General features: G+C 38.6%; 1 protein-coding gene across 1 annotated transcript; it reads right to left on the bottom strand.

Moving 5' to 3' along the window:
• Positions 1 to 1,406: 1,406 nt before the first annotated feature.
• kitb (KIT proto-oncogene, receptor tyrosine kinase b) lies at positions 1,407 to 24,302 on the bottom strand. The gene is made up of 21 exons (XM_053480087.1): positions 24,171 to 24,302; positions 22,060 to 22,329; positions 19,903 to 20,187; positions 17,876 to 18,015; positions 15,108 to 15,276; positions 14,767 to 14,953; positions 14,571 to 14,686; positions 14,299 to 14,413; positions 12,190 to 12,374; positions 11,412 to 11,518; positions 10,590 to 10,716; positions 10,401 to 10,505; positions 10,106 to 10,216; positions 8,930 to 9,068; positions 7,833 to 7,894; positions 7,645 to 7,745; positions 7,413 to 7,535; positions 7,134 to 7,245; positions 5,964 to 6,063; positions 5,533 to 5,638; positions 1,407 to 4,356 (listed from the first exon to the last, which is right to left on the bottom strand). Exons 1-21 carry the CDS (start codon positions 24,223 to 24,225, stop codon positions 4,183 to 4,185), a joined length of 2,889 nt encoding a protein of 962 aa, XP_053336062.1. The 5' UTR covers positions 24,226 to 24,302; the 3' UTR covers positions 1,407 to 4,182.
• Positions 24,303 to 24,981: the final 679 nt, after the last annotated feature.

Here is a 24,981-nt window from a genome sequence, read left to right as displayed (position 1 = left end):
AAAATTTTGAGGAATCGTTTCAGCCCTGCATTGCATATTTGTGTCAAAGGTGTCGAAGACTCAGTTTGTCGGACTTATGAACGAATCCAACTTGAGAACGTGCTTCCGGAATGGAACTCTTTCGTAAGTCTGGGACCTCCTGTATTCCAAGACATTCTCATTTCTGTAGAAAGAATTTAAAACAGGAGCATGTATTCCATGTTAGGGCGGAAACATACCTGCCCTGAAACTATGCATTCGGGTAGTCAACCGAGAGTGTATTTGTCTACATACTTACCTACATACTAAACATGTTACTGGAGGATTCTAGTTGGGGCAACCGGAGGTTTCAGTGAGACGGTTTCATGTTGACATGGATGCATGATACGCAAGTCTATACGCATACGTGTAGTTTAAAGCAAGTATATTTCTGCCCTAAGTGGATGTAAAAAACATAATTGGTTGATATGGTTCATTTTGCTATAAAAATATTTTTATTTGCCTTGTTGCTTTCTGAATTGAGAAAGAATCGAACTTGATTCATGGATGTGCCATACTTCAGTAACTAAAAATTGTAATAGTTGAAAAAAGAATTGCTGTGGTATAAGGTGAATTAAATGCAAACTAATCAACTTTGTGGTGATAACATTAATGCCACTTCACGTCAGGCCACTTTACTCCATTCCATCATTGATTGTTTTCCTATAAAGCACACCCCCATCATGTTTAAAAGTAAAAAGGGAATCAGGTTGTCTGATTTAATTTGCATTTAAATGAAACATGTAATAAATAAAATTTATACTAAACATCTATATTGTCTTCATCTGTTCCCTTATTCACAGCCCTTTGTTAAACTTGATATCTAACTTGATCGTTACAAAAGTCCTAGCTGCCTTTAAAACATTTTTTTTTAAATCATTCCAACATGATTTTAGAGAAATATATAAGGGGTGTTCAAGTCAAACCGGGACTTTGATTATACAGAATAAAAGAGCACAATTATGAGATTTAACTTGCTTTATTTCTCTATATGATCCCCCGCTATGCTAATAAACTTATCCCAGCATGAATACCATCAGGGTAGAAGCTGGAATCATTATCTGAGTAACTGCTTCACGTCTTAAACACTGGCCTCCCAGGAACTCCTTTAATGGCCCCAACATGTGGTAATGGCTTGAAGCAAGGTCAGGAATGTGGCAATAACTCCCAGCCAAGTTCCTGTAATGTGCAAGTATTGATGAACTGTGTGTACAGTTACCACAGACAGATACGTCTCTTCCACAAGTTTTCAAATATTTTACTGCATTTACCTTCATTCACAGAGAAATTTAATCATAAGTCCCACTTTGTCTTGAATGTGCCTTTTATTTATGTTTTCATAAAGTAGCAGCCTTAAAGAATGTTATAGGCAAAATAATTGTCCATATTAAAACACATAAATCTGTACTCATTCTTGTTTTATTTCCAGTCTCTATCAAAACATGAAAAGTTCTTCCTCAAGGCTTTCAAAACATATTTACAGAATCTTTAAAGGCTCTCGTTTCGAACGTTACAAGCTATCGGCAGGGAGAAAAAATCTTCAACTCCACACAAATGATTAACGTTTAACATTTCAACATTTTCCTGCTCGCACTCGCTTTTGTTCAGAGGCTCAGTTTCAAAGTTTTTCATTTACATTTTTGTAGCATTTATTAAATAAATCAAATAAAAAAAAATGCTAGCATGCAATGCAAAAAAATAAATAAAAATTTGAAAGCAAAGCGTTTAAGTACTAATCACTTTATTGTTACATTCTTAACTTTGTAATACCACAGGCACTAAGAGAAAAGGGCTTTTTTTTCCTTTACACACATAAAACACACTTTTGGAATATGACAGATCAAATAAATAAAGATAATAAAAAATACTTTCACTGAATAGTTGCTACTGTAATAACACAGGAAATCTAGGAGCCAAGCACTGAAGACACCTCAGAGACGTCGCTGCATATTTACCATCGATAAAACAGCACTAATCCACAAAAGATTTAAACACATTGCCAAGCTTTGATGGACTGACTGACTACTTACAAGATGATGTCATCATGACAGTTGGTCATTAATCTCTATGATCCCCAGTATGGCTAATGATATTTATCTAATGCTCGGGTGACTAACTACATTGAATATTGGGTAATGGGCTGACTCTTAAGATAGTGTCAACTCAGCTATTCATGCACTTGGAATACCGCCCGCGATAAATCAATACGATGAAATGGAATCCAGCTGCATGTGGATGAACATATCAACACTGGATAGCCAGAATGGCCATGCGAGGCTAATTTTATATGCAAGGTTGTTTAATGAGTACTTCTTAAAAAGTAATTACACCCTTAATTGATGTTAGTCCGTGTCACCTCTCTGCTGATTTGCTGAATTTATGCTAGATGGACGGAAGGCCCGTTATCAATAGCAATCATGCGTATAAAGGTTCATGTTAATAATAAATTGCAACCGCAGAGACAGTGAGTAGCTTTGAAACAGAAAGATAGTTTAAAAGATTCTAGATTCTCCACCAGAATTGGAAAAGTCATGTAGTAGAAGTGTTTACACTGCTTAAAAATCTTACATAAAAGCTGAAGCACAAATAAAAACTTTTAGTTTAAACGAAATTCGTGGTAAACTCAAAAATATGCCTACTCAAGGGTATAAAGTAAACATATCTTAACAAATGAAACGAGCTAGCTTGCTAAGTTTATGAGCAATATATGAAAACCTTGCCGGTTAGCTAATGAATAAAAGCTAAAGCTCATTAGCTTTAGCATTAGCTAGCCAAGAAAGCAAAACTAATGCTAATGATGAACATGCTAATTTACCTGACTAAAAAAAGGTAGCTAAGCTATCAAACTAATGTACAAACTGTAACTAGTTAAGGTAACTGGCTAAATCATAACAGTGGCTATTTGCATAAACCTAAAAATTACTCAACATGCTTGTTTAGCTTAGTTGGTAAATTTTAGCTATAATTAACCAACAAAAATAATAGGTTTTCAGATTTCTAACAAGTGCTTCAAGCGTCACAATGAACATTTTGTCTGAGTAAGCAAAATGTATGGGGTTTGTTTTGTGTAACTTCTGTAAAATTTGAATCAGTATTTAATCAATGTGGGTAACACCAGGTAATATATCAAACTATGTTTTGTTTATTCAGGAGAGAAAGAAAAAGTGAGGTAATTGAGTATCGACAGTAACTGTTATAAATGATAACCAGAGCTACCTTGTCTCATGGACGTTCCACAAAATGTAACTATAAATTGACATGCTGTTAATTAAGTTATAAATTATAACTGTCGCCAAATTGCTATAATATGAGTATATTTCTGTACATGCTGCTATATGAAAATAATCACCTTAGTAATAGTGATGACTTGTGAGTCCGTGTAGAGTCACATGTGTTTACACATAATTACATCGTCTATAAAAGTCACAGCGATAAATACACAAGTACTAGCATGGACTGTTGCATCTTTCTGCTGATTAGCAACTATAGCGCTATTTAGATTATCTTGACTATCAAAATATTATTTCTATTAGCACTACAAAGTCACTCCAAAGTTGTGGTTATGGTTGGTGTACAAACTTCTCACCAATGTTGCAGGGACGTTCACAGGTAGGCGGCAGAGGTGGAAGATAGCTACGGTAGCTACAGATAGTTACGGTACAGGTTTTTACTTGAGTAGTTTTAGTAGTGGATACTTTTTACTTTTACTCCACTACATCCTGCTGCAAATATCTGTACTTTCTACTTCACTACATTTGTTATTTTACTACATCTGTTACATAACCGCAGTGCTGTGTAGCATTTTAAGAGGTAATGTCATTTGTCATTTTCAGTATTATATAATATAGTCCATTGTATAAAAATGGATAAGGTAAGTAGGTACAGGTAAGGGTGTAGTCCCTCTCATTTTCAGTTTGAACTGATGGATTTAAAAAATATATATTGGGGGTGTAATTACTCTTTAAGGAAAGAAACAGGTAAAATACAGTATGACTTGCACTAATTGTGAAAAAATTGTAAATTTGCACATATTGATGAAATGAAGTAAACCACTGTAGACAGTTTTTTTTCCCAACCAAACTGGATAACCCTAGAAAAATGTAAAAAAAAAAAAAAGCTAAACAAAGTATGAGTTGAACAGAAGTGCAGGGAAGTGAGTGGCTCTTAGCAAGTCTCGTGTTCCAGAAAAACGTCATTGGTGGCCAGTAGTAGAGGCTGGGTCGATGCTGTCGTGCTCTCCACTGAGCTCAGCCTCTGAGACGGTGTTCTCTGCAGGCCTGGACAATCAGATGACTCGCTGATACTTCTGTCTCCATTAGCGTTGAGATTCAGGTATACCTTTTGTGTGGAAGAAAAAATTGCTTATGAGTTTATGGTGTCTCCATATTCACTCACCCGCCACTTCATTAGGTATTTTAGTTTATTTTAGGTGAATTATCCTGCTGGAATTAGCCATCAAAAGATGGGTACACTGGGATAATAAAGGGACAAACATGATCAGTAACAATACTTAGGTACTAAGAGGCCCAAAGCGTCCCAAGAAAATATCCCGCACCATTAAACCACCACCAACAGCAGCCTGAACTGGTGATACGAAGCAGGATGGCCCCAGGCTTTCATATTGGTTACACCAAATTCTAAGCCTACCATCTAAATGCAGAATTTAAGTCTTATCCCTCCAAGCAAGGATTTTCCAATCTTCTATTGTCCAATTTTGGTGAGCCCATGTGAATTGTAACCTTAGTTTTCGATGTTGTGGCTGACAAGAGTACTACCCGGTGTGGTCTTCTTCTGCTGTAGCCAAGCTTCTTCAAGGTTTAAAGGGCTGTACGTTCAAAAATGCTCTTTATCATATCTTGGGCGTAATGAAATGATTCTTTTTATGAGTTTAAACCAGTCTGGCCATTCTTCTCTGACCTCTGGCATCAATAAGACAAGATAATTTTTGCCTAGATAATTGTTGCTTACTGGATATTATAATAATATACAATTCTCTGTAAGCCCTAGAGATGCTTGTGTGTGAAAATCCCAGTCGATTAGCAGTTTGGGAAATACTCAGACCAGCCTGACCAGTCTGGTACCAACAACCATGCCATGTTCATAATCACTTAAATCACCTTTCTTCCCTATCCTGATGCTTGTTTTGAACTTCTGCAGAACGTCTTGACCATGTCGACATGACTAAATGCATTGGGTTACTGCTACATGATTGGCTCATTAGATATCGCAGTTCAACAGATGTACCTAATGAAGTGGCTGGTAACTATGCAGCACCATTAATGAGATGGTACATTTAAAACCACAGCATGACGTTTCCTATATTTTTGGCACCTCTAAACAAGACTATCGATCAGGGAACTGAAGAAAAGTCTGACCACATTCGCCACAGGATTTGTATGAGTAGAACCAGTCTATCATACCTAATTTGTGTAACTGACAAAATCTGAAATCATCTTGATGCTCTACAAAAATAGAAAATGTGCAAATGTCTGTACCACTCATAAAAACACTTACATGTTTGGTGGCTTCAGAAAGCAACATTTCGGTCCTCTCTACCAATTTCCTGAAGGTTGGTCTCTTCAGAGGATCAGAGCTCCAGCACCATCTCATCACCTCATAGCTAGAAATACAAACAATCGGTTGTGATATTATACCGTAATTGACGCCACTATGACTGAGACATCGGAACACACATTCTTTGAGGTATAAAGGCAGCGCCATTGGTGATAAAGTGGTGTGGTACAGTACAAGTCAGTGATTAAGCTGTGTGTCGGACAAATATTAATAGGTAATGTCTGCGGTGAATAGAAAAGCTGTGAATTTCAACAGTCGGATCCAGAAGATTCAGATAATTTAGACAGATTTGAATATAAAGAACTGCTGTAACATGTGCAAGCAGCATACATTCATAAGTATTTAAACTCGCGGGCAATTCAGTTCCTTACATTTCACTGGGAGCAAATTCTGGCTCGCTCATCCTGTAACCGTCCTGTATCATCTTGTAGAACATGGAACCGACTGAAACTCCAGGATATGGGCTGTTACCTGTGAGTGATTAGGAAACGTTATTATATTTGTTTTGGAACCACATCCAGCATGAATATAGTAAAACCTAGATTGTGCATTAGCTGCATTTGATTGGTCAACAAGCCAGTGCAGGTATTTGAATTTCTATAATACAATGAAAACGCACAGGTCTTGCTGCTGGATATCGATTCTTAAAAATGTTTTTCGTAATTTTCCATAAAATCTTAATTCACATACAAATAAAAACATAAAATCCGTTATCACAATACAGACCTGTGCAATTATTTAACAGCAAAAGGTTGCGGTTTATTGCATGTAATATACGCATAGTCCGGCATTTATACAGAGATTGTAAATAATTTGAGTATTTGTTCATATATATATTTTTTTTTTCATTTTAGGTTGTTAAATGAATATTGACAACCATCATCTTAATGAGAACCTTTGCAGCTAGCAAAAACATCGCAGGTTATATTACAATCGCAATATGTGTCACAGTAATAGCAAAATACACTTAATATCCCTATGCCATTAACCTGGATGCTACTTTGAACTCATTTTAAAGGCGACCTATTACGTTAAATAGTCCTTTTAAATTGTTTTTAGACATTAATGTGGGTCTCCAGTCCAAACAAAAACATGAGAAAATACATTCTCTTGTTTTGTTTTTTTTGTCCTTTTTGTCCTTTTTGTATTAACCAATTAGATTTTCCCTCTATTGTGACCTCATATAAGGGGAAAACCCCTTCCATGGCTTGTTGCTCAGAATTGCAGCCTTTAATGGGGAGTATTTCAGCTCCAGCATTATCAGACACATTTTGAAGGAGCTTGTCAATAATATATATTTTTTTAATATAATTTTGAGTTAATAAATAAATGTTCTATATAAACGTTTTCTATATATAAACAACTATTTAACGAGATCCAATTATGTGATATTAGCAGTGACATTAAAATAACCACAAGCAACGTTTTTGATCAAATTGTGCCTCTCTAATACATTTACTTGAGCAGCATTTACAGCATGTCCTATAAATATACAGTTTACAAGACAATATATTACAAACTGTAGTATAAATTATAAATACCTAGAGAGAAAATCTCCCAAAGTAAGATGCCGTAGGACCAAACATCACTTTCAAACGTATACACACATGAAAACAGACTCTCCGGAGACATCCACTTGACTGGGAGACGTGCCTGTAAAGCAAACATGTTAGTACACACTTGTCTCATGGTGTCAGTGAGCAAAGATATCCAAGTATAAAAGAGATTCAAAATATATAATAAACCATTTTTAGATTGAAAACCCTTTGGACAGACGTAAACCAATAATGTATGTAAATAATAAAAGAAAAGTGACTCACGTTTCCCCTCAAAACATAGTTGGAGTCCTTGGTGATGTCACGAGCCAGGCCGAAGTCGCAGATCTTGGCAACCCGACCCTTAGTCAGTAAAACGTTTCTTGCTGCCAGATCTCTATGGATACACTGTCCGTACACAAAAAAAGTGGTTCATATACTGTATGTATAAGAAATTCTGTTCAATGATCCAGTTGTGATTTGGAATATAATTAATTAAAAATGCTTTTTACAGTACATTTTTGGATGTAAGGAAGTCCATGCCTTTGGCGACTTGGTAGGAGAAGCTGAGCAGATCCTCAGTATCAATGGACAAGTCATCCTTATCATCAGTCCATTCTGAGAGAGAGAAAGAAAAAAATTCATCAGCTATAGAATTTGTTCAGATCAAATCATTTTATACTGATGTATCTGGCTTTACAGTACCTGTTTGACTAGATTTCTTCTGATAGGACCTCATGGGCATGTAGCCATTTTCTGGGTCTTCCCTAACACACACACAGACAGATAACAATGGACACACTGTACTTTATGAACACACTAACAATAAAGTCAAACTGCAATCATACGAAGAGAAACAGTCCGCTCTAAAAGGTATTGGAACTGCAAGGTCAATTCTTTTTTTTTTTTTTTTTTTTTTACTATACAAAGAATACTATATGATGATATTTGGGTTTGAGATATGAAAAAAATATGAGAAAATACATCTGAACTTCAGCTTTTATCACCTGATATGTATACCTAGATGTGCTGAACACCTTAAAACACGCCATCTTTGGCTGAGCAAAAGTATTAGAACTGATACTTTTGAAATGAATTCAAGAAAATAACTGTTGTCGCCTTGGCTGATTTATTTGATGTCTTGTCAAATAAATGTCTTGTCTTAGTGGTTAGCACAGTCACCTTGCACCAACAGGGTCGGGGTTCTATTCCCGCCTCGGGTCTGTGTCTGCATGGAGTTTGCATTTTCTTCCTCTGCTTAGTGGGTTTACATTCTGGAGCTTCTGGTTTCCACCCACAGTCCAAAGACATGCAGCTATGTTACGCTAATTGGCGTTCCCAAATTGACCATAGTGTGTGAATGGCAATCGGGCATTGATCTGGCAACTTGATCCCTTTAAGTAATTGCCACAGAAATGACAGATATATCTCCAGGGTGGAGAGTATCCAATGCCCGATGTACTGGATGAATAAAATACAAAAATAAATAAATGCTTATGTACTGGCTTACTGCTAATGGATTCATTTTCGCTCTTTCCTCAGTTTTAAAAAATCTTCACCCAAAGTCAGTTCTTTGGTCTTCATGTTGGTTTATCTTGTTTTTTCTACTAACAAATGCTGTCTTTACAAATGTAACCCAGACCACAGAGTATAAACAGAACACACCTATGGGGGGGAAAGTTGTGTATTCCAATACTTTTGATCCCCCAAATGAATTCTAAGTTTAACTTGTCTATAGGCAAATATCAGTGAAAGCTGAAAAATCTGATTAATAAATAAATATACAGTACATTGGTCTTTACCTTGAAAACTGTGTCTGACTTAGAAGGTTTTTATAATATCCATCTCCTGTTTTAGAGCTGAAAAAGGCATCCCGCTTTCTCCTTAGAAAGTTCAGCAGGTCACCGTAACAGCAGTATTCTGTGATCACCAGAGTCGGGCCTGGTTCAGAGAGAAAAGTTTCACAAATATTCAGCAAAGATCTCACAAAAGTGTAGGCAGAGTAATTTGAGAGTCTTAATTACTGCTGATTGTATTTGAGAAATGTCAACCTAAATGGAGATCAAATCTAAGGTATGTATATCGTAGTGTAAGCTCCTGTCATTGAGGCTGCATGAATGTGCCTTGTGCGCTGAAAAAAAACAAAAAAATGACGCTTTGCCTCTTTTCATTATTGAGTATTTGTACCTGCGGCACTATCGAGTTTGATTTCAATAAATAAAAAATAAGACGGTGAGTCAAAAATGATACACACTCTGGTTATATTAAAACTTCTATTGGTCTTATCAGCGCTTTCCGTTCAAGGCTACCGACTCCCCAGTCACTGCTGTGCACATGTGAGCACCGCTATCCAAGGGACGTCCGCAAACTTTTGCCCACACTGTCGACACTCTGCAAAAACCTAATTTTAAGGTGCAAAAGCTTCCTGCCTTATATAGTCCTGATCTCGCTCCATCTTATTTTCACCTGTTTGGTTTCCTGAAAGCAGAACTACGAGGACCAAGATTCACTTCTGATGAAGAAGTGAAGACAGCGGTGCATTTGTGGCGAAAACATTTTAAATAGGAGAAATACGAAAGCTTGTTGATAGATGATGTATTGTGTATGGAAAAGCAATGAGATTATGTCGAAAAATTATATATTTGTCTTTTCTAAAATAAAACGATAAAGGTCTACAACCCTCGTAATCTGCCTTAAGGTATATATTAATTACAAATAAACGAGGTTTAGCCCTAATAGCCTATTTATACACATCCTGAGATGTGGGTGTGGTTAAAGGCGCGTGGTTAAAAGTCTGGCAGGAATGAAAGGAGTAGTTAAATGCATACACTACGCATCTTGCAGTGACTTTGTGTTCTACTGTGGAGCATGCAACCACTGGGCTTGTGTGTGTGTTTATAACTGCTTGTGTATTTCTTCCTTTTAAAAAAACACTGTCTTTGAACTCTGTCTGAACTTTGAACGCATTAACCTCTTACCTCCTACAGTACAGGCGCCGAGCAGGTTGACAATATTCATGTGGTTGCCGAGGTAACTGAGAACCTTCAGCTCTGACATCAGAGCTTCCTTTTCAGTGGAATGAGCGCTGGCTGTGGTCACACACACACACATAATGTGACACACACACACAAAGACAAAAGAAGAAGAAATCGGTAAGTAGACATTGGGTGGAGTTAATTGAATCAGTGGAAAGGGCTCTTGGAGTGAAAAATGGCCTCTATGTCTGTGCACACACACACACACACACACACACACACACACACAGATACATACGCTTCAGCATCTTCACAGCGACAGTGGTGACTGTGTCAGGTGAGCTCAGACCATACGCCGTCGCCGCCACCACTTTCCCGAACGCCCCGGCTCCGAGGATTTTCCCTGCGCGCAAACGCAAAAATCTTTTATAAGAGTTCCGGAGCATAAGGCGTTCATTTGAATTTACATTGGAGAAATTGAATTTACCGAACCGCAGCCTCTCTCGTGGAAATTCCCACTTGGGATCGTAGGGAAGCTGGGTGGGGTCGATATAGGTATAGTTGTTGCCATGGATACTGTCAATCACCTTCCAGTGGATCTCGTACTTGGGTTTCTGCAGTGAAATCAAAGAGTGGGGAAGTGAGTAAGACGATCGACGTCAGGGAATTCCATTCCTGGGGTTAAGATTGGATTTTCAACGCAATCGAATCAGATTTTCTGTGCTAAACATTATGTGCACTTAAAGTATTATCTTTAATTAGTGTATTTTATATGTTATATGTAGGAGATGGCTTGCTTCTGTGAAGCATCGATTTCATATGGCACATATCTTTTACACGTCACTGCATAAGGTTTGTGAAAAAAAAGCAATGTAACGGAATTGGATATTGATATGAAACCAATTGAAGAACCAATTTAAGGATGAATTAAATATTCATTGCATATTTTTCTGTATTTTATGTTTGCATCTTCTATACCATATTATCCCTGTATAGTCACAGGGGGCTGGAGCCTATCCCAGAAGACTTTGGCTATGAGGTGGGGTCCACCTGGGACAATTCGAGAACACCAATTAGCCAAATCTGCATGTCTTTAGACGGAAACCCACCAAGCATGGGGAGAACATGCACACAGACTCAAGGCGGGAATCGAACCCCGACCCTGGAGGTGCGAGGCCACAGTGATAACCACTACGCCACCGTGCCACTTTGCTGATTGATTCAGTCTGTTTCTTCTTTTTTTATGCAAATGATGATGATTATTATTAATATTACTATTATTATTATTATATATTATAAATATATTTACCTGCATGTACTTGTAGAGAAGCACGATTAGAAACAGCATAAGCACTACAGAAGCTGTTACAACTCCAGTCAGCACTGGGGTGAAGAGCTTATGAGGAACTGTGCGTTCTGCATGGAGAAACACAAACACATAATAATATCGTGTTTAGCGCACATGCTTGATTTTCAGTTTGAAACAGCTGTTTGCCCTCTTTCTCATACCTGAACTTGCGGATCTTGGCGACTGGCTAGTTTTTACTACCCTGATCCACAGAACAGTAGAGAGAGAGAGCGAGAGAGAGTATTCCATCCCTCCCACCTGGTCAATTTTACTCCCTTTTGGTTCCCATCTATGGATTTTCTGGATCTCCTGACGATAGGGTGTATGCTTTTAACTAGCTACAGACGTTATTGCGTTATGCTAGCTTCCAATCTTTAGCCGATTCAATTAGGTTTCCAGGCAAGCAAACCGTGCAGCACATTAACGCTTCCAGTTGCCCCGATGGTCTAGCTAATGAATTTATAATTTCCCACCCCTGTATAGGGTCACACATGTTTGTGGGCATCTCTCCGAAGAGATTAGTGTGGTAATAAATCTTGTACTTGTGCACACTCTGCACAAAAATAATCCCTGCAAAGCTGTTGAGTGCTATACGTGTGTCTGAGAAGTAAAGAAGGGATTAGCATGACCTGAACTGAGTGCTTGCCTGGATGATAATAAAAGTTTCATCTTTCTCCCATTACTGTAATGTGTACAAGTGTGTGTGTGTGTGTGTGTGTGCGTGTAGTGTATAGCTCACCGCTGATGGAGAAGAGTGTATAGGCCTGTTCTCCCTGTGTGGTTGCCACACACTCCAAGGTGTGGTATCTCCCCTTGGTGACGTTGAGGCGGCTCTCCACCTTGGTGCGGCCGAACCTTGACCTTGACACCGTCACTATGGCCGTGTCCTCGTCTTCCTGTGTAGCGTTCATTAGCTGAGAGCATCTGAAAGGAGATGATGGATTTTCAAATATACTGTAATAATGTCCGAATCCATTTAAAATGCTATTTAACATCCTTTTCCATCGCTTGGCTCATCTGTTATGATGATTATGATTATGAACTCAGAGCGCTTTATATTCCGCCACATTCATTTGTTTTGGTTTTGGTCCTTATTGCCGTGTTCCTCGAGCATGTTTATCAAGTTCATGATTGCCCTCGAGTATTTTGTCTAAATCCTGTTTTGTCCAAAGTCCTGTCAATTGCATACACTTCCTTGTCATAGCTTTTATTTGTCTTTACCTTGTTTATCTTGTTTATTATTATATATACAGATATTCTTATGAAATACTTTCTATATTTCACATGAAATTTCCGTTAACCAAATGTTTTAAAGATATCGAGAAGTACACGATGGACGTGTGTACCTTCATACAATGGTGTGTACCTTCAAGACCACTTGAAGATGGTCTTGAGCTCGGCTGATGCACACAGTTCAAGACTAAGTTTCCGAGAAACACTTTTGTACCTGAGGCTCCATTAACAAACTGCTACTTTGAACTTTGGACCTATTACTGTATGCAAAAAATTCCCTTTGTAGACATTCCAAAGTTCAAACATTAAGATGCGTCTCCAGTGCAAACTATTGTGAGAGAACAAGCACATTTTATACACTTACTGTACTTGCAAAGAAGCCCATCACCCTACCACTGTAAGTATAATGTTTACATTTAGGCACTAGGCCACATCCAAAGCGATTTACATTTTTATCTCATTATATCTCTGATTGAGGGTTAATGGCCTTGCTCAAGGCCCCAACAGTAACAACTTGGCAGTCATGGGATTTGAACCTGGGACCTTCTGAAACCATAGTCCAATGCCTTACCCACTGAGCTACCCCTGTTCAGTTCACAGAATATGTGCCCAGAAGACTTGCGAATAATCAAGATCTTTTTTGGCAAATATGAGACAAGTCTTTGTGTGATTTTTTTGTGTCCTATCCCCATGGATGCCATTTTCACCCAATCTCTTTCTTATTGTTGAATCATGAACACTGACCTTAACTAAGGACACTGAGGCCTGCAGGTCTTTAGATGTTGTTCTGGGTTCTTTTATGAGCTCCTGAATGAGTAGTCATTGTACTCTTGGAGTAATTTTGGTAGGCCGGCCTCTTCTGGGAAGTTTTCTCCATTTGTGGATAATGGCTCTCACCATCATTCGCTGGAAAAGGTTACAAAGCCTTAGAAATGGCTTTGTAACCCTTTCCAGACTGATAAATGTCAGTTACTTTGTTTCACATCTGTCCTTGATTTTTTTATTTTATTTTTAGATCGTGTTGCATTTTTAGATCTTTTAACTGCTTCACTGGTTTCTTGATTCAACAGATCTGGCAGTAAACAGGCCTGGGTTTGGCAACTACACTTTAACTCAGCGTTCTTAAAATTACAGTTTATTCATGATTCAGCAAGGGGGGTGGCATTACTTTTTCACAAAGGGCCAGACTTTTTTCTCTCAATAAATTTTTGTATAATATTAAAATTTGGGTGATGAGCTCAATCTATTAAGTGTGACAAATATGCAAAAAAAATAGGAATAATTTTATATCAGGAAGGGGGCAAATACTTTTTCACTGCAACGTGCATTCCCTTGTTTGTCATTTTAGTATTAAAAAGGCGCATAGATGAGGGAACCCCTCCTATGGTTTGTGGTCCAATATTGCATTATCTGAGGTGTATTTCATCCTAAGCATTAACAGGACACACTTTGCAGGAACTCTGAGACCTAATAATATAATATATGGCACTTTTAAGGGAAAAAAAATGCAGTCACTGACAATTTTTTTCTATGGGGAAATTTCCTGAAAGTGCCTGGAAAACTCAATGACCCCATAATGACGGACTGAAGTCTGATAATGACATTTGACTCATACCGAGTGTGTCGGGGTTCACAGTAGTACCAGGATATTTTCGGAACAGGATATCCCGATGCAACACACTTCACCTGTCCATCAATCGGCCCCTCCTGAGAAACGATCATCGGCTTGCCTGATCAGGAAACAGAAGAGGAGGAACATTACCGGCATGTGCAGTATACCCTGCTTATAATATTATCCCACATGTCAAAAAAATTAATAAGATACAAGACAGGGTGAAGGATACGGGAAGAGAAGAGAAGACCATTCCCTTTCTCCTGTTAACTCACAATTGACGTGGACGTAGAATGATTTATTGACAGACATGTGATTATGACCGGCTGAGAAAGTGTAGATGCCGCCTTCGGAGCCATGGACACGAACCAACTTCAGCTCACTGATGTATCTGGAAATGTATTAATAACGTTAAAATCAGAATAAGAGACTTAAGAAAAAAAAGTGAATACAGTATTTAGGTGTGTTTACCTATAATGCTGGTTATGCAGTGTGATAACGTGTTCAGAGGTGTTTTTTAACTCCTGGTTATTATAAGACCAGTATTCAGTGCTTGGCTTGGGGTATGAGGTCATCTCCACTCGCAGCGTCAGACTCTCTCCCTCTCGCACGTCCACAGCCCTGTTCTCTCCTTCGGTTACATTAATGAAGCCTCGTTCTGTAACATACCATCACAATCTGAGCGAAAAAAGCCTTAGATGAGACACGCAGATACAGTATGTGAGCCAACTTGTGGGTCATTCTGCTCGTGTGTAATATAAGGAAACAATGCTGCGTTGACACACATGCACACTTGGGCTATTGTTCCTAACCGTAAACGTCAAGGTGAATGGTCGCAGAGGAGGCACCCTTCTCGTTCTGGGCTTGGCAGCGATAAATTCCAGAGTCGCTCGTCACTGCGGAACTAATCGAGAGTGTAGACAAGCGCTTGTAACCCCAGGAACCAGGCAGGATGTGAGAGGCATGTGACTCCAGTGCATTCTGAAACCACAAGACATTAGAAGGTTACGAAGAAAACCCAGCTGAGTTCTGTCTTGTCATGTCCTGAAATGACTTGCATTGTAGGCTTTGTGATTAACATATGACCATCAGTTGAACTTATATGCTTTTTCAGCGACATGTCGGTTTGTTTTACATTCATCAGATTTCTAGATTACCCACAATGCCAACTGAATACCTGCCCATAGTTACGCCAATAGGTTTTAGACCTTGCTTCCTCTCGAATTAAAGAGAGTGATGCAGCGGCGCTTTAGTCCTTAAGTCTATCAACACTCAACTCAAACAAATCAGCTTTTCAATGCTAATGCCACCATTAAAAAAAACATTCTTTGCCTGCACTTTGATTCTGGAACTTTTGAGTTTACCAGTTTCCTCTAGCAAAAGAGAATAGGATCATGTCATCAGGGTGCAACCCATTTTGGCACTTTAGGACACATGGGGGTAGATGTTGTTACAGGGGTGTTTAATGGTGGAGGCTTGCAGTGTAGCCATAACAGTTCTCACAACCGTCAAGAAAAATGTAGGTTCAGCTTTCCAGCATGAAAACACAACAGCGCGACTCATGTTGGCCAGGTCACAAATATGCCGTGACTACTAGCTGTAAGACGGACAAACATCACCATCAGCAACTTTTCCTGACACCAGCCTATAAAATGCTAGAGTGTCATCCTGACTGTGTCTCTTAATTACACTTCAGACACACAGAATTCAAAGCCATGCATACTGAGTGGTTTAACCAGAGGACACACACACAGCAACTGCTTACGGGGAACAACTCTGCCCCATGGATCCTGCAATCTAGGTGGTATCAAACATGATTGTAGAGCAAAGCGTTAGTCATACGTTGGACATGAGGTATTACCTAGCACGAATCTAAATCTTTTTGATGGTGTAACTCAATACTGATTAGTGCAATGCTGAAGTAAATACATGCAAAGTTTGCTGTAACAAATGGAGCATTAATCCAATGGGAAGGATTTGAGTTCAGGACTAATGTTTCCAATAGTCTACCTGAGCCTCCAATAACGCACTGGACTCCATATTAACTTAAACGCATCTCCTGTTATACTGAACTTCCAGTCTCACACACATCCCTGCCCTTCGTTTTCACTCAATTTAGGATGGCTTCCCTGTTGAGTCTGGTTCCTTTCAAGGTTTCTTCCTATTGCCATCTAAGGGAGTTTTTCCTTGCCACTGTCGTCCTCGGCTTGCTCATCAGGGACAATCTGATCATTTTTGTCCCTACACATTCATATTTCATATATAGTTAAATAATTATTTTGATTGCGTAAAGCTGCTTTGCGATAATGTCAACTGTTAAAAGCGCTATACAAATAAAATTTAATTGAATTAAAAGACGTAAAAGTGGTAAAGCGCTCGCCCTATCATCCGGGGAGCGCTGGTTCGAACCCCGGGTGATGCTGTTTTCCTCTCACAGCCGGAGGCACAGAGAGAGCTGATTGGCCGAGCTCTCTCAGGGGGGAGGGATGAGAGGTACTTGAGCTCCCACATTAATCACCGCTCTACAGCCAATCAGGGCCGTCTGTGAGCTCGCGCACGCAAAAGGAGCGGCTAGCGCTGTCCTCAGAGTGTGTTACTCCGCCCCTAATGGTGCGTGAGCAAGCAGTTCGAAAAGATGCGGTCGGCTGACGTCACGCAGTTCGGAGGAAACACGTGATAGTCTTCGCCCTCCCTACTGAGTGGTAGTAGCAGCCTTAATGTGGGAGCCCCCTAGTGACGGGGAGGAATTGGCTAGGACTAATATTGGGGATAAAATTTGAAAAAAAAAACTATATATATATATATTTAAAAAAGCAAAAAGGTCCAAATAAAATGTACAATAAATAAATACATATATCCTTTTCGTGGCAATCCATGCATCACCACACTAAACACCATAGTTTATTCATTTATTTAATCTTTTATTTTTTTATTTATGTATGTCTGCGCGGGAGGTGGTAAAATGTTGCAATTCCTCTATGGTCCTACAGAGGGTGCTCTAAACTATTCACACATTCAGACACATTTTTTTTTTTAAGTTTGTTTAGAATTGTGACAAAATCTGGAGAAAAAAAAACTATTATCAAATTGCCATGTTTATAAAATCATAATACTTAAAAAATTGCAATACAAATCGAATCGACACCTAAGTATGACAGTTATGTGATATTGGATGGCCACTGGTGATTCCCATCCCTAATATACTAATCAGCCATAATAGAGACCTAAGCAAGCATTTTAGGTATTAAAAAAATACATCATTTTTTCCTTATTATATTAAGCAGTATTTTTTTCTGTGTAAGAAATCTTGCAATTCTCCCAGTGCACTCCTGATTAATTTTCCCCCATGTTGATTTCTCTTTAAAGAAGTGTATCCTAAAACAAGGGCAACCACTACCTACAATACAATGCTTCATGATGTTGTCCACCATGACATCATCGCCAGGCTCAACCACTATTCTCTCACAGGAATAAAGAAAATACGGCGCCAACCACGTCATTGGTATCACACACCAAAATCACTACATGTAACGGACTACATTAATTCAATTCAAGATAGATTTTTCTGTCGAGATCCTACCGTTCCTGAAGGGAAGCTCCACGTCAAACTGAAGTCATGGTTGATGTTAGATGTGGCACAGATGAGCTCGAATGGTTCGCCCTTTATCAGGATCACCCTTTCTGATCTGGACATGTTTATTAGTGGTACAGATTCTGGAACTACATGTTCAAAAAAAAACACAAAATCACACAATATATATATATATAATATTGTCTCCACAGAATTAAAGATATCAATGTTTACATTTTGTACACGCACACAAATCATCGTGTAGCACAGAGGTTTAATGAATTCCACAGCGCTGTTAAATTCTTGATTGTGATTGGTCAGAAATGTTGATTGTTTCCTACTACTTAACATAAGTTAATATCTATTTTAAATTTCAATTTTTATTTGTCATATATACAGCCACACAATATGTGTATGTAATATATCAAGTATGATATGCAGTGAAACGCTTACTGTTTGTGACAAAGGAAAAAGAAAGTAAAGATGCAAGATGCTTATAGGAAAGAATAAAATATAAAATATACAAATTTCAGCAGTGATTCCGTTAGCGTGCACTCACGCGAGAGTTGTTAGCGATGCTCCTTGCAAATGTTTTCGATAAAACAGTCTTTCCATTAGTGTGTGTGTGTGTGTCTCTGTGTGTTTGTAAAACTCAAATAACAGAGGAGGAAGTGTTACTGTGTGAGACAAGAAGGGCGGAGGGTCTGATTCCTTCTGTCCTCTTACTTTAGCTTCAGACAAACACACACACACAGCACCTGCACGCATAAACAGAAACACTTATCTGTCGCGATTTATTTTTATTTTTTTAAAATGCAGGTTTATTTTTTTAAGTGCAGGTTAATTTGTTTAATTTTTACTTTATATTTTGTATTAATTATATTTATGTATTTATTTTTGGGGGATGTGGAACGAATAATTTGACTTTCTATTATTTCTCATGGGGGAATTCGCTTTGGTTTACGAGTGTTTTGAAATACGAGTCCGCTTCAGAAATGAGAATGGTAATTATCCAAGGTTCCACTGAATTTCAAAATGTAAGAATGTAAAAAAAATTAAGAACTGTATAAATAAACTTTATCTATGCATGGTTTACATTAGGATGCTCTTTCTAATAAATAAAATTGTATTAAAATTAAAATATTTTAATTGAAATTGAGTTATGTGGCTACATGCTTCAGATTTTTGGTTGGTTAAAACCTGTGATAAATCCTGAGGTTGTTCATTTATTCAGTATTTATAATAACAAAAGGCAATTGATAGAACAAACGTACATTTGAGATTGGGACGAGACACAAGACACAAGCCTATGTCTACACTCCTGACCTATTTATCTGTTAGAATATAATGCCACGTTATGTCTGAATCTATGTTTTAGTTCCTGTTTCTCCCAGAGGTTCATGTCTGTCTTGGTTAGGCACACCTACTGTATACTCTCTCTATTTCCCCAATTAAAATGTCATATGTCTGAAAAGACATCTACAAAAACTTTGATGAGCTTGCATTGCACCTTAACAGATCCCAGCCAGCAGCGGTCCCTGGAATTCCTAAAATATTCCCAACGATAACGTACATGATAAATTTATTTAGATTGATTTCATATTTTTGGAAGGAGTCTCCAGTGCCACTGCTTCGTCACAGGCAAATGTAATCTTTTCAACATGGAGACATCATTAAGACAGAGGTATATCTCTATAATATAATCTTTTATAACATTTATAGCAGTTAGTTATAACATGAACATCAAAGACAAAACAGTAAATGTAACTGAATAGTTTCCTTTAAAAGCATATCCTCATAAACAAAACAAATTTTTGGCAATAACTATAGAGTGCTTGAAATGGTGCCTTGCATTTCCATTCCGATTTACTACATCATCTTGTTTGTCCCATCAAAAATCTATTTGGGCATGATATCAATCATCTGTCTGTTCCAAACAATGTGCAAATTTCGAATTTGCATATAAACATGTTGTTGGAAACTGCACTCCCTCTCTCTCTCCCTCTCTCTCTCTCTGTATTAGCATATCGACAGACCTCGTCTCACGTTCACGTCGTAGTGGCTCGACTTCACCGTCGTTCCACCCATGAGACCAGTGCACACATAGCATCCCTCGAACGCCTTGCTGATGTTATGTATTATGATGCCTTTCTGCGGGTCGGACGTGAAGGAAAGGTCGGCTGGCAGAGCGGTGCCACTACAGGTCAGTGGAGACAGATAGGTTATAGCTGGATCGGTCACCAAGCACGGCAGAGTGCAGTCCTCGCCCTCTTTCACTAGCAAGCCGTTCAACATGGAACGCACAAATGCGCTCTCCGGATCTGTCAGGGAGAAGAGGGGGCGGGGGGGGGGGGTTAATTATGAAATATCTCATCAGATCTATAAGGCTTCAAAACATTATGCACTACTACATGGTACTACATTAGTGTCTCAAGAAATTAAAGCACGCTCCTTATCAAACAATCAAACTTAGTTTGCAACTTGACAAACTCTAAAGCCTTGGACACAAGCCTAAGTGCTGGAGATAGCATTTTCTGGTGCTGTCACTGACTAAGCAGTCCGTAATGGACCGGCCAAGTGTAGTATACAGCATAAAGTCTGGTAGGGTATAGTATAGAATAGTATAGTATGTTTTGCACTAATACATTTTGCAAATAAAGTTTCCAGTAAATTGGCTTTATCTGTTTGATAAATTAATCTGCAACCAAACACAACATGCAATATTCAGACAGGATTGTTTTTAAATGATGTACTGAATAATAGCAGAGTGTTATATGAAATCATAGACTTTTGGGCAAATCTGTCAAGTCAGTAGATCTTAATTTGCAGGAAAGATTTTGGAAAAAAAAAAAATCCGGAAGGACAGCTTTCTGTAAAAATGAACCCATGTTATATAATGTATATCTCATTCAATTTGACATGTTAGCCAAGACTGCATTATCTCCAGTGAGAAAGGAGGCTCTGCAAGTTTTCTTCATCATAAAGACGATCACTCTTTTCAGTTGTCTCTGACATCATTTAAAAAAACGAGACCAAGTATAAAAAAAAAAACTACGCTAAATAAAATATCCATAGATGATGTTAAGGACAACCCTTCCAGGAGTTTTAGCTATTAAGTTATTAAGTTTAGCACGCTTCTGATTGCGAGTAATGCAGTTTGCGAGTGTTCGCCAAGACGAGCAAAGATTATTAACAGATTTGGTCATGTGACCTACTAATGCATGGCCTTATAGTAAACATGAAATTTTTTTAGCCAGAAAGCCAGGTGTAAATCAAGAAGCCACACCCGTCTTGACTCCTTTGAGCTGACAGAAATGCCACCTGGCACTCTTATATATGCATACGGCCAAAACATGTTATTGGTGCTAAAAAGTGTCTCACCTACAGTAGGTGTAGTGTCCGTAACTTTTTTATAAAATCAGCTCTTTAAAATGGCTCAAGTTAGCAACTTTAAATTTTTTGGGAAGCAAGACTGGTAAGTTCCATGTTGCATAAAGCTTCTACACCAGTACTGTATTTTGGCTGATACTGAGGTCATGTGACCTACTAATGCATGGCCATATAGTAAGCATGGAATTTTCTAGCCTGAAAGCCAGGTGTAAATCAAGAAGCCAACACCCATCTTGGCACTCTTTACAACAGGGTTAAGCAGAAAAGCATAACCTTTGATACAACGGTGAAAGTTTGCCAGAAATTGGAGAGAGGGTACTGGCTGATAGGAATGGATATCCAATGTGGTCTTTTGTTGTTGTAGCCCCTGTTGTTTTATTAATGTGACCAGTATAGAAATCTTACCCCATCTCAAAAAACATAACTGTCCATTATTTCCACAGAATATATCCTACATTCAGTACAACGGTGCAAAACCAACTGTGGTACAGTAGCCTATTAGGAACATCTACAATGTTGACATACCTACTTTTCTCTAAAGTGGGTCTAAGCAGGCGCTGTTTTGCAAACACACTAATTCCATTACCCCTGTTGCAAAGCAAACTTTAAAAATACCGTCAAGCTAAATCAAACACAACGGAGAAAAATGTTAGGGCCATACCAAAGTGTGGTTTCAACCTTTAGTCAACATTGCTGAAAAGTTTGATTCAGCCCTTAATCCCAGAACCCGGTGGAAAGAACTGGGCAGTAGTCCAGGCTGTAAGTATATACTGGCGTCTCATATAAAGCAAATCCATGCACACCTTTGACATAAATGTAGATGGAGCTCTTTTCTCCATTTTGAGTGCTCTCGCAGGTGTAGCGGCCCATGTGTTGTGGCTGGATGGATGTGAGGTTGATAACAGTGGCTCCATCTTCCATTCGTTCTCCCTCGACCCTCCTGCTTTTGTCACGGTGCCAGCGCAATCTGCTGGCATGGAACCTTGTGTTGTCTTCACATCGAAGCTCGAGCTGGCCACCTTTTAGAATGACCAGATGAGGAACACTGGGAGTGATGACTGGCTTGAACAAGCCTATAAAAGAGAACACATTGTTCAATTTATTGCTATATATTTAATTGCAGGGGCTCAAGATTCTCTTAATAGCTGAATCACCACTATGTTTTTGGAAGAAGTCTCCAGTGTCAGAGGTTATAACTTTAGGTTTTCTCATACTGGAAATTCTCCAAAGCCAGAAGACAGTTTCAATGTACCATGTCATATACAAGCTGAATTTATTGGTCTTGTTAACCACTTACTTACTCACTCATTCACTCAGTCACTGCTTTATCCTGTATCCTGGAACCTATCCCAGAAAACTTGGGACATGAGTCCTTGGGGGTACCCCATGGACAGGGTGCCAATTTATCGCAGGGCACACATATACACACACACACGCATTTACACACTACAGGCAATTTGGAAATCGCAAATTAGCTTAATCTGGACTCAATGCACACAGACCTGAGGCGGTACGTGCAGGTACTGTGCCACCTATTGTTAATTAATCCTGTAAAAATAAAAAACATTTTTAAAGGCTTCCAAAGAAAAATAAAGTCATTTAAATATTAACATGAAGGTAATCGTTTAGTGCATTTGCATTTGCACTTGCACAATTTCTAATCATCAAACGATTTGAATTTACCATGAATGCCTTCAGCAAAATTTTAACCTTGACTGATTGCATAACCACAGGTTATCTTTGAGTTATGCAAAAAAGGAGAAAAAAAACAATCTGACTCTTTTGACAGAAAAACATCCTCTACTTTGCATAACTGTTACGAGCCTGTGACAACATTTTACTTTTGATTGTAAACATTTGCCATATGGGCTTGAAAAAAACGAAGAAAATATAGTAATACGAGCACCTTTTTTTATAGATTAAGGACTAAAATAATATAACAATGTGCGAAAAACAAAACAAAAGCAATAGCATTTTCTTTCATATTTATATATCGGCTAGACAATCAGTTATCCAAGTCTTGAGATTGTACAAGTATAGCATAAGTCAGTGCGCATTGTCTTGTTAATGCATTAATAACAAAAATGCTTAGACAATATGGAAATTTAAAAGCATCCCTAATATATCTGAGTCACCTTGTTAAAATATTAAAAGCTCCCTCTATTGAGTGCCAGTGATTACTCATTTCTCAACCCCCCCTAAAAAGGTGTTATGTGGAGGGCTTGTCCTGCCCTGCACCTGTTGCATGCGTCTTAAATAATCCCCTCAGACATCTGCGGTTATGCAAATGCCAAGTGGGAAAACTGGCCAAAATACAGGTAGGTAAGCAAGTCCGGACGCCTCACCTTGCAAACCTACTGACTGACAGCTAAGTGCAAACCTGCTTTTTTCTTTGAGGAATCTATAACCCATTGCATCTCATTATTGCTTTGTTAATAGAGGAACCCTGTTGCTCGTAGATGCGTGCACTTAATTTAATACTTGGTCTCTAATTACAAGCTGTTCAATTATTGACATAACACACTGAGGGGTGAAGCGTCAATTCCCATCAGTGTTTGGGGGGAGACAAAGAGCTCCAATTAGCTTTATTGCAGGGATAAACCTATTAACAACACCATCAGAAGAAAAAGGTAATGCACTGTAGGACAACCCTCCTTTGTTGATGCGCATTTAATCCCCCCAAAAAACAAATTAATATGTATTTATTTATGCATTGTTTTTTTTATATGCACAATAATATATTACATAAATATTACAAAATACAGGGATAAGGAAAGGGGAAATGTATACAATACAATTATACAAGTATACAATGTAGCACTCTATTTAGATTTATATATATTTAATAGAATAAGCGCGTAATTCTTTACTTTGAACAAAACAGTTCAGTGGTATGTATTAAAGACACACATACCTGTTGGTAAGGTGAATAAAAGTGTAACCCCGAAGAGAATCCAAGCGCGTGCCATCTTTTTTGCCCCATGCACTGAAGAGTGTGTGTGAGCGCTCGCGCCTCTCTCGGCGCACTCCGCGTCCCTGTCAGCTGCGCGCGCGCTCGTGTCGTGCGTGCGTGCGTGCGCGCGTGTGTCTTAAACCTTCAGCTCGCGCTCAGCCTATGAGGAGTGTTTGTTTTCGGACAGCCGGTTACTGCGAGTGTGTGTGTGTGGGTGTGTGCGCGCACTTCCCGGAAATGAGTTTTGCACCGTCGTCCTGGACGAAAGTGTTCTCGATTTTCATTAGCTTAAGTGTCCAGTTTTTGGCTCGTCTCGTTACATCTGTGACTCATTAAGACATTTTGACCGTGCGAAAAAAAAAAGAAAGAAAGGAAAAGAAGTAACTCAGTATCTCATCTCAGGTCATGAGAGATGACGTGACGGTTTGCTGCGTCAGTCTGTAGAGGAGTGTGTGTTAGAATGCTGATAGGTTACTGCATTTGTTTGGGATTCCCTCTCAAACAGACCACTGTATGGTACTTTACTGTATGTACCTCAGTACCTCATAAAGGGGCGTGGCCAAACATTATCCTCTTGAGTGTCCTGAATGTCCTTATAAGAGGACATGACATTTTCTCTCATCTATATTTGTCTATATATATCCTTGTACCATCATCATATTAGGACTGTTAGGTACAACTATTTTGACAAACTTCTTCCTGGTTGAAGACATTGATTAAATGTTTAGTTATCAGTTAAACAGTCTTTAGAAATTGCAATGTACACAACAGT

The sequence above is a fragment of the Clarias gariepinus genome, chromosome 20 (genome assembly GCF_024256425.1).
Source record: "Clarias gariepinus isolate MV-2021 ecotype Netherlands chromosome 20, CGAR_prim_01v2, whole genome shotgun sequence".
NCBI classification, from domain to species: Eukaryota; Metazoa; Chordata; class Actinopteri; order Siluriformes; family Clariidae; genus Clarias; species Clarias gariepinus.
The sequence above is the reverse complement of the archived record's forward strand: the minus strand, read 5'-3'. Positions and strand labels throughout refer to the sequence as shown.